Source organism: Centruroides sculpturatus, unplaced genomic scaffold (genome assembly GCF_000671375.1).
Source record: "Centruroides sculpturatus isolate CEXI.00-Female unplaced genomic scaffold, Cexi_2.0 scaffold2547, whole genome shotgun sequence".
Taxonomy (NCBI): domain Eukaryota; kingdom Metazoa; phylum Arthropoda; class Arachnida; order Scorpiones; family Buthidae; genus Centruroides; species Centruroides sculpturatus.
In genome coordinates, this window is record NW_019386852.1 from 12,121 (window position 1) to 22,186 (window position 10,066).

The 10,066-nt window shown below is 23.7% G+C and overlaps 1 protein-coding gene across 1 annotated transcript in view; it reads left to right on the forward strand.

Annotated features, from left to right (window-relative positions):
- LOC111615849 (McKusick-Kaufman/Bardet-Biedl syndromes putative chaperonin-like) overlaps window positions 1-9,249 on the forward strand; it is a gene marked incomplete at its 5' end in the record, with an annotated part of 15,462 nt that extends 6,213 nt beyond the window's left edge. Inside the window, 2 exons of the mRNA XM_023357282.1 lie at window positions 8,125-8,235; window positions 8,316-9,249. Of these exons, the coding sequence (XP_023213050.1) occupies window positions 8,125-8,235; window positions 8,316-8,720 (516 nt within the window). The remainder of the gene's footprint in view (window positions 1-8,124; window positions 8,236-8,315) is intronic.
- Window positions 9,250-10,066: the final 817 nt, after the last annotated feature.

A 10,066-nucleotide genomic window follows, 5' to 3' on the forward strand; every position in this document is an offset into this window, starting at 1 on the left:
AAAAAAACTAATAGGTAGGTTTAAAATTAATAAATACAAATGTATTCTGACAGTGAATGAGTTAATTATGCTTTCTATTTGCAAAATTCCTCAACCTTAACACAAAATAAGAAAAAAAGTGAATTTTTAAGAAATTTGCGGGATTTCCCGGGATAAGAAAAATTTCCCGGGATATTTCCCGGGTTAAAAAAACAACCGGGATCCCAGAATCCCGTTTGAGAAACCCTAATTTTGCTTATTAGAATTGATTCCCAATATATATTTTTTAAATTATAATGTTTTAAAAACATTATGTGAAAAATCTTAAATCTGATTAAATTATTTTAAAACACATTGCACTCTATTGTTGATTACTGATGAACATGTATGATAAGAGAAAAGGACTATTTAGAAGTGAAAATTTTACATATAAAAGTCTAAAACAGTTTCTGTCTAGTATTCAACAATTTTTTTTTATTTGTTAACTAATGTATCAAATTATAGATTCTAGAATAAAATGATTGTTTAAAATAACACTTATTTTTTTTCATGTTTCTGATTGAAAATATAAAGTGAAATGTTTTTTAAACTCAAAATGTAAATAATACAATGTTTTTGAGAATGTTATATTATTTACATTTATGATTATTCTTTGAAATGTATTCTAGAAATCTATTATTCAATAGATTAGTTGATTCTGATGCTGGATGGTTAACCATCCGAAAGGTCTTAACTATCGGTAATAAAATATTGTTGATTGCTAGGAAGAAGTTGTTTTGGGTATTTTACATGATTTATGTTGATGAATGAAGGTAAACATTCAAATTGTGAAAATTTTATGAACATAAAAACCGATAGTATTTGTCTAATGCTGAACTGTTTCAGAGTTCATATTTTAGACAAGTACTGTACCACTGTTGACAAGTATGATTGATAAATATAAATGAGTAAAAAGTACTTTTAAAGGCAATATTGCAAATTAGAGTGTTTTGTGAATGAAATGTAATTTTTTTTTATAGTTACAGTCTGTTTTATTGTATGTGAATTTATTATTTAGCATATTTTGAAAAGTTTAATAAATTCATAAAATTTATTACCTTCATTCATCTTTTAAAATTTTATATTATACCTAAATCAATAATAATAATAACAATAATTATTATATAAGAATACAATATAGTAAATTGATATATTTATTGTAAAAAAAGTAACATTACCCTGGGAAAATAAAATAAAATCACAAAAACTGAAAAATATTTACATAGAAATACTAATCTTTCACTAATGAAAGTAAAAAAAATAAATGAAATGTGATATACTGAAGTTTTAGTAGAAATTAATTTATATGTTTATTTTTAAATAACAACAATATTTTTAGTAATTTACTGGGATGCTGAGAAGTGGTTTATTTTAACTTTTAAAGCAGTTTTAATAAATAATTATGTATGTTTATCTGGCGTAAATGAAGTTTACATAATATACTAACAGATTATTAGCTCATTGAATTCAATTTATAAAATAAATATTAATTCAATAATTTAATGCTTGACTTGAAAGTGAAATTAATGATATTGCATTTACACAGCATTTTAGTAAATGAAAGAGAGAAAATATAACTTTTTGTAGTCAGTTTATTTAAAGCAAAAAATTTTCAAAAATTCTATTTCTATTGCCATTTTTAGATAATTTAAGAATATGAATCTAAGAAATTAGAAGCATTTCTACCAAATAGAAAAACAATTGAATCAAAAGTTTAATTAAAATGCTTTTCTGTTTCTTTTTGTTTTTTATTCTTAAAGCAAATGAAATTACTGATGATAATAGATTTGATTTTGTTTAAATAAATTAACTTTCAGGAATGTTGCATTTTCTGTCCTCATGTTGAATTGGATTTTACTACAATCATAAACCAATTTAAAACTGGAAAAAGTATCTATTGTTATAAATTTCAATCTAATTACTTTTTTGGCTAATATAATATATTTTCTGACTGTATTGAACTAACTATTTTATCTTTTATAAATTTTATAACTAAACATCATTTTAGAACAATACATTTANCAAATTTCCAAACAACCCAATACATAATCAAATGATCATTTATCCATGCTCAGCTGAGTTAGGAAAGTCTGATTTAAGTAACTCTTAAGCCTGATATTAGAGGATGCAGTTTACAACTTTTTCACCTTATAACTATGCTGTATATCAGAGGGCACCTTTTATTAAAGGGTGCTGTATATTATAATAAATACAGTATTTCCAGATTCATCAAGTGTCATTGCATAAAAAAGTGCAGAACAAACATATGCAAATGTAAAAAGGCAGAACTGCTGTTCAATTTTTGATGCCATAATTCAAACTCTTGTGCTAATAATTAGGCCTCAGGAAAAGTGATTCATAAGTTTTTAGTAAGATATTGAATTTTTGTTTGTTCTCTTTTTACTGACATATTTCAATTCTTATAAGTAAGGTTTATTCTTTAATGAAGTATTTGACAAAACACTTTCTTTTTTTAATTTTTTTTTATCTCATGCCTATTCAGCTTGGTAAAGTAGTTAACATGTGAATAAAAATATCAATATTTGGACATTGTCCAAACCTCTTTAGGCAATCTTAAGTTAATGTGTTCCAGCAAAGTCTGAATTAAAATTCCACTTCAACAATGCACAAAACATTGTCAGCAATCTTAATATTTGTCTACGCAATTCTAGGATTACTGATTCTTTGGACCTTCCTTGTAACATATATAATATCTCTGTAATTTTATGTAAAGATTCAATTAGGAGTTACCCTAAAATTCAATCTTTAATCTAATAAAAATCTTTTATGGTGTTTTAGATTTATTCTGTCATTTTTATTATACTTTATTTTTATATATTATAAATTCATTACTCTGTCAAGAAACTGTAATGAAGTTTTCTGTTATCTTATTTAATAATATATTAAATTTTGTTATTATTATTATATTTATTAAATTCTTGTAATAAAAATTATTCAAAATACAAAAAGTTTTAAAACATGTTTACAGAAATGTACATTTTGCTTTCATTGTTAGGTCCTTTTTTTATACCTCTTAATATTTTGGTTTAGGGGCATGCTATATGAGCTAACAAGTTATATTTAATTGAGCTGAGTTAAAACTGTTATTAATATTATTGTAAATGAAAAAATTTTTAACTGTCATCAGTTTTAAGAACAAAATGACAATATTTATTTAACATCAAATCAACTCCATTATTAAACAAAATGCTTATTTGGTGTAGAATCCAAAAAGCAATTAATAAATATTTAAACAAATTTCATGGACATAATAAACAGTATTTGTAAAAATTAAGTTGCTGAATGATTTGATATATAATACAATTAGATACTAGTTCTTTGATTCATTTACTATTCATTACTGAAATGTACTTAACAATTTATGGCTATCCTGTAAATCAGTTTTAATAAAGATACTGGTTGATGGTTGAGGCTGTTAAGGCATGCATTTGCTGCTCTGAGTGATCTTGAGATTCAAATTTGGGTTCAATCCTCAAAAACTTTCTTAGATGATCAAGCCATCCCCCACCATTCCACTACTTTATTGCAGATTTTACTGAATCCATGATGGGTGTGAATAAAAGATCCTCTTATTAAACATAAGGCAGAAAGAATTTAAAATATTTAATAAATAAATATTTCAAAAGTAAATTCATTTATTGATGTAGACCTGATGAATTTGTAATTTGTTTTTATTGATATGTGCAGAAGATATGCAATAATAAAAATAAATTATTAATTTTAGTTTTTATGAATTGCTTATAAAGTACTTTTTCATAATTAACAGATTATATTTTTATTAAGTTTAGTAACTTTCATGTANATGTTTTTCTATTAAACATTACATAGAATGCTAGATACATGTACAATTGCATATGTATCTAGCATTCATCTGGGACTACTTGGGGTGGAGCACAAATTTTATATAAATTTTACTTGTAATAAACACTTAAACAAGGATGAATTAGCCATTTTAGTTAATCTGCTGAATTAATCAATGCACCTTTAACAGTGAATGGTGGATGAACTTCAATTTCACCTAATGTTAAAGGTGGATTGATTAATTTGGCATAAACACTGTATTTAGTGCTTATATATTTACATATTCTTCACTTATATAAATGTAATTTTTCTATTTTAAGGTAAAAATTTGAACCCAAGTATTAAAATACTTAATACTTAAATTAGGAAAAATAAGCAGTAATAATGCTTATTTCCCTAATTTTATTCATTTATGTTTTCATGTTAATATATTTTTCATCTATTCTACATTTTTATACATTTATTTTATTATTTATTTAAATTTTAAAGTAGATAGTCTGATAGTAGTATATTGATACGAATGTAGTTAAGAAATAATCATTTTTTTTATTTTTTATTAAAAATGTAAAATGCAGCAATTAAAAATATAAGTTTTTGTACTTACATTTTTATATTATAATTATTGACTTAATTTATATCTTTAAATGAAAACAGGGTTGAAAGTTTTTTTTATACTGGATAAAATAGCTTATAATATAAACCTATTTTAAAGATGTATTGATGATTCAAGGTGGTTCTATATAATTTTTATTACATTGAAATTTCCTTCTTACAAAAATTAAATTATTATTATTAAAATTTTAGCTGGAAGGTGTAATTATATAAAGTAATTTATTTATTAAGAAGAAAAAGAACCGTGGTTTTAATATTTTACAAATATTGTAATTATTATAAATTTAATTTAATTTAATGATATAGTACTAAAATAATATTATAATTAATATTTATCAGTAGTTATCTTTAATAATTTTTTGTGTGTTGACGTTAAATATAATGAATTTTTAACAATTATTAAGTTATTTTTAAGGAATTTTAGATTTAACTAAAAAATTAATCAATATTCTATTATTTATTCATATTTATTATATAAAATATTTTAAAATTTGTGTTTTTGCTCTTATATAATATATTCATTTTGTAATATTATTCTTAGTTTTAAAGTTTTAGAAATTTATAAAAAAATAAAATTATAATTCCAAAAAAAATCTTCAGTTTCTTTCCAAAAATATATGAAAAGATATACAATGCAATCAATATTAATAAATTCCATACAAATTCCTGAAGCATAAAACAATGACTATATAACTTTGAAACATTTTATAATTTCAGTTTGAACATTTGCAGAATATACAAATCATTTTACAAATTTTGTTTATATCTTACATATTTAATCAAAATATATGCTGTTGCATAAGTTTGGAACATATTTAAGCACTTGATAAATAAAACTGAAAAAATTTCATTGCAAAAAACAAAATATTGAAGTTGATAATTAAAATTAGATTAAAACTCATTTCAATATAACTTGAATAACAATAATTTGCACTTTGAATCAATGATTCTTTTAATTTAAGATATAACAATTGAAGATTTTCATATATATTAAGACTTAAAATTAAAAATAGAAATTAATGTATTATAAATAAGCTAAATTATTAATTGTTTTATTATGTTTAGAATATTTATTAGAATCTAATTTTTAATATTTTCTTTATCATATTAACACAGTTAGATTTTTTTTCCTTTTCTATTTGTAGTTAATTTTGATTCAAAATTTTTAAAATTATTATTATAATTATATAAAGTAGAATTCAATTGAAAATTTTATATAGTTTTATTAAAGTTTACAATAATTTTCACTGGTTTCAATAGAAATATTGTCTTCAAAATTGAATAATAATAACAAATCTTGTAACTTTACGATAAAACTGAATAAAGCCATTGAAATTATTATAGTATGCAGGCCTATTGAGGGAAGGAGTTGCGGGTAACCTTTGCGGCCTTTAGTGATTAATTTTATAGGTGCCTATAAAATTAATGTTATTTTTATTAATATAAAATAAAATCTTTAAGACTGCATTTTATTAATAAAGAAACATTCTAAACATTTCATTTGTTCAAAAAAAACAAAAGGCTAAAAGGGCCTGCTCTACTCCCACGTATCATAGGCTTTGTTTTGCATAGGATTGTTACACATGGATTCATGTTTTTGTGGATGGTGAATGATTAGGTTAACTCACTTCTAGTGCCACTGAATCTGACTCTTAAGTTAGTAAGCAATATTTCTCCAGTTTCTGTTAATCCATGCAAGAACAACTATATGCTACCCACTGTGGTGTAAACTTTGATTTACTTGTATTTTTCTCAATTAGTGTGCTTGATACAGTATAAGAAAATTTTGCTCTGCATATTTGGAAACATCAGATTAAAATGTTATTCATTATATATCATTAAAATATTTTAATGTTTTTCTATTAAACATTACATAGAATGCTAGATACATGTACAATTGCATATGTATCTAGCATTCATCTGGGACTACTTGGGGTGGAGCACAAATTTACATTCTGTTTTATGTTGTACCTGGTGACACACATCCCTTGAGTAAAACTGCATATAATATTGTTNAATTTACCTGATAAGACAGACCTCAGAAAAATACTTTATGAGGCATAAAGCTGTCTATAATGAAAATTAATTAACTAAGGATTTTTTTGCCCTGCCAGGGTGTGGCCAAGTTATCTGGACTGCCGGGTTATCGAGTGCTGAGTTTTCGAGACTCTATTGTAATTTCATCCAAACTTGCATCATGATGGAATTAAATTATCAAAAATTTAATGCATTATTCTGTTATCATACTGACTATATTTATATTTGCTTTGAAAGTTATCTCATAAACTAACAAACATTTCCATTTTTCAATTAGTTGTTACTCATTTCTACATCTCAAGATGCTTTTTACAGTTGCCAAAGAAAATACATATTGATAATGTTAGATGGTAGTGTTAATGTTACTGTTATAAGCAAATAAGAAATTAAACAGAAAGTTAATAAATTTATTAACTGTGATACAACTTTCCATTTACATACCCAATTGTGTGCATAAAAAATATCAAGCAGGGATAACATATCTTTTTGTATTTATAGCTATGTTACAGTTAATGGTATATTGGTAATTTTTAACAACTAGGCCACTAAAAACTAAAAAGAATATATGCACATATATTCATTATAAATTTTACTGATTTACAAGTTGGAATAAAATAGTTTCAAACAGTAATAAAACATTAACTTTTTATTGTAATTTATTAATTTAAAATTGATTATTACAAAACTAATTAAAATTAATATTACATGAGCTGGTGCAAGCAGCTAATTATAATGCAGTTTTTACAAAATTCTTGTTTTTTTATTACTTAATGTTGATGAGTACTCTCCTATCATCAAAATGTTTGATTATGAAAAATAAGTTAATTAAAAGTAGAGACATTGTGGTAATTACATTTTGCTTAGGGTTTTTCATTTCCCGGTCTTTTGCTTGTCCCGGGATCCCGGGATAAAAGTGAACTGTTTCCCAGGATCCCGGGAAATCCCGGGATAGAATTAATTATTTTTAAAAACACTGTTGTGATATCTTGCATATTCTTGCAAAAATTGATTTATAAAGAAACAAGATCAAGTTATTTTCTTAATGATATTAAATTAATAAAGGAAATAACAGATTAAAAGATTTTCTGTTATTTGTAAATTAACTTATATACCTTTCAGCCATATGTGATTTTTCAATCATATAAAATTAAATAAAAGAAGAAAATAGTTAAAAAGTCAACTGTGAGTACTTCAATGATCACGGTCTTTGGATATAGCCGCCATGCATTGGTTAAAAATGTCAATGTAAATATCAAGTACCTTTTCCAAACAGAAAAGTACTGTTAATTGACTAATTCATATCGGTAAAAAAGAAAAAAATATCTTTTGTAATGAACTAACAGGATAAGTGTTTAGAATTAAGTTTATAATACAAAAAGTATGTTAATGTTAAGAAAATAGATAAGATGATGTTTATATTGGAAATTATATGTTATATTAGAGAAAAAACCAACTTGGGTTGGTTATCACTTGTAACATCCCCTTGTAACGGGTATACCCTATTACAAATAAACATTATTTGAATTTGAAAAAAAAAATTGTAAATTGACCACAAAACTGTTATGAACAAAAATTTATATTTATTAAATTATATTAATAGTTAAATAAGAACTTAACAAATACATTTATTTGCAGATTATATGTAGACAAGCAATAGATACATTATATAGACTAGTTAATAGTCGTTTTATGTCCTTTGGAGCTGGATGTACTGAAAGTTTATTAGCAGCACATTTATACAAAAAGGTATGTTGTTATTATATTATTGATGTTTACATTTTCACTTAAATATTTTAGACATTTACATTATATTTTGCATATTTCAGATTAATAATACAATTGATGAGATGAGCAACATTTTTAGATGTTCTAAAGAACAAATACTAATAATAGCAGAAAGTTTTGTTTCTGCTATTTATGAAATTGCAGTAAGTGTGCATTCAGGTAAAAAATATGATTTTAAGATAGATAACATACATAATCATTTATGGAATTTTACAAATGAACTATGTATGTGTGGTCAGTTTTCTAAAATAGAAGTTCCTACAGCTACATGGACTGATCTAAGCAATTTACAATTTCATACTGATGAAAATATTAAACCAGTTTCAGAAATTAAGAAAGATATTATTTTAGATGAATTTATTGGAAAAAAGCAAGCTTATTCTTCAGCATTTGAAATAACTTCTTTATTGATGAGGACAGGTATTTGTATAATAGACAGAAATTAGAAATGTTTTTTTATTCTTTTTAAAGCAATAAAATGCAAGTATATAATTGAAATATTTTTTTCAATATCAAAAGATAATTAAGAGAATCTGTGAAATATTTTTACAAAATGGTTGATATGATAATTAGATGAATAATTCTGTATACGGTAGATATGGGTATTTGATTTTACAGACTAATTGGGAGGAAACAGTCTTCACTATTGTTGAATATCCATTAAATCTAATGTGTTTTATAAACATATATTAATAACAAACTTACAATAAGATATATTAAAATTTTGTTATAATATATAAGCACGAATAAAATATTATTATACTTATTGACTCAGTGCCTATCTTTTAGCATGTTCTCTCTATGAATAAAAAGGTTATAAATTTTTCCTTTAGGATGGGAATATTTTGTCTATTAAATCAAAGTCTGTTAAACTGAGGTTCTACTGTATTGTATAACTATTTTTTACATCTCATATTAATGTGTTTTCACTTTATCAAATATTTAAATTGTACAATAAGAAGTAAAATATTTAATCATGTCATTTAAGTTTTTATTTTTGAAAATAAATACATTAAAAAAAAATTTCTAATTTATACATTTACATAATTTGAATTTATTATATTATGCTGTATTATAATTTTATTAAATTCAAATATTTTTTTTACAAAATTCCATAATTTATATTTTTGTAATTAAATCTTAATTTTGTTGTTCTGTATTTTGTTGTGAAAAGAAATTGTTTTAATTTGATAAATTATCAGAAGTTAAGGATGTTTAATTTATTTCATCAATTATACTTGCATTATCTAATTATTTAATTTTATTTTATTGTAANTTATATGAATTCCATGTTGTACGAGTCACTTAAATTTTACAAATACCTGTGCCTGCCTGTGAATGGCTCACGTATTTGTAAAATCTAAGTGACTCGTACAACATGGAATTCATATAATACGGAATTATGAACAGTGTTATAGGGGGGGTCTACTGTAAAAATCATAACAATATTGTCATATAATATAATCATATTGTAATTCAATTTATAACAATTTCCCATAATATAATAATGCTGTGATTCAATAGATTGTCAAATATAATTGTGAAAAAACAAAATTATAGATGTATTTGCATGTCTCAGTGGTATATTGTACTTTCTGAAGTCCTGGGCTAAAAGTAATTTGAGATTCTATTAGAAAAGGGTCTACTCTTAAAAATACTTTCATCCTATAATATTTACAATGCTTGTTACAGAAATCTACAAATTAAATAATATTATAAAGACGAAAAATGATTACAATAATTAAACAAATACTAATTATAACCTTAACTTTTTTGTTCGACATGGGCCCCA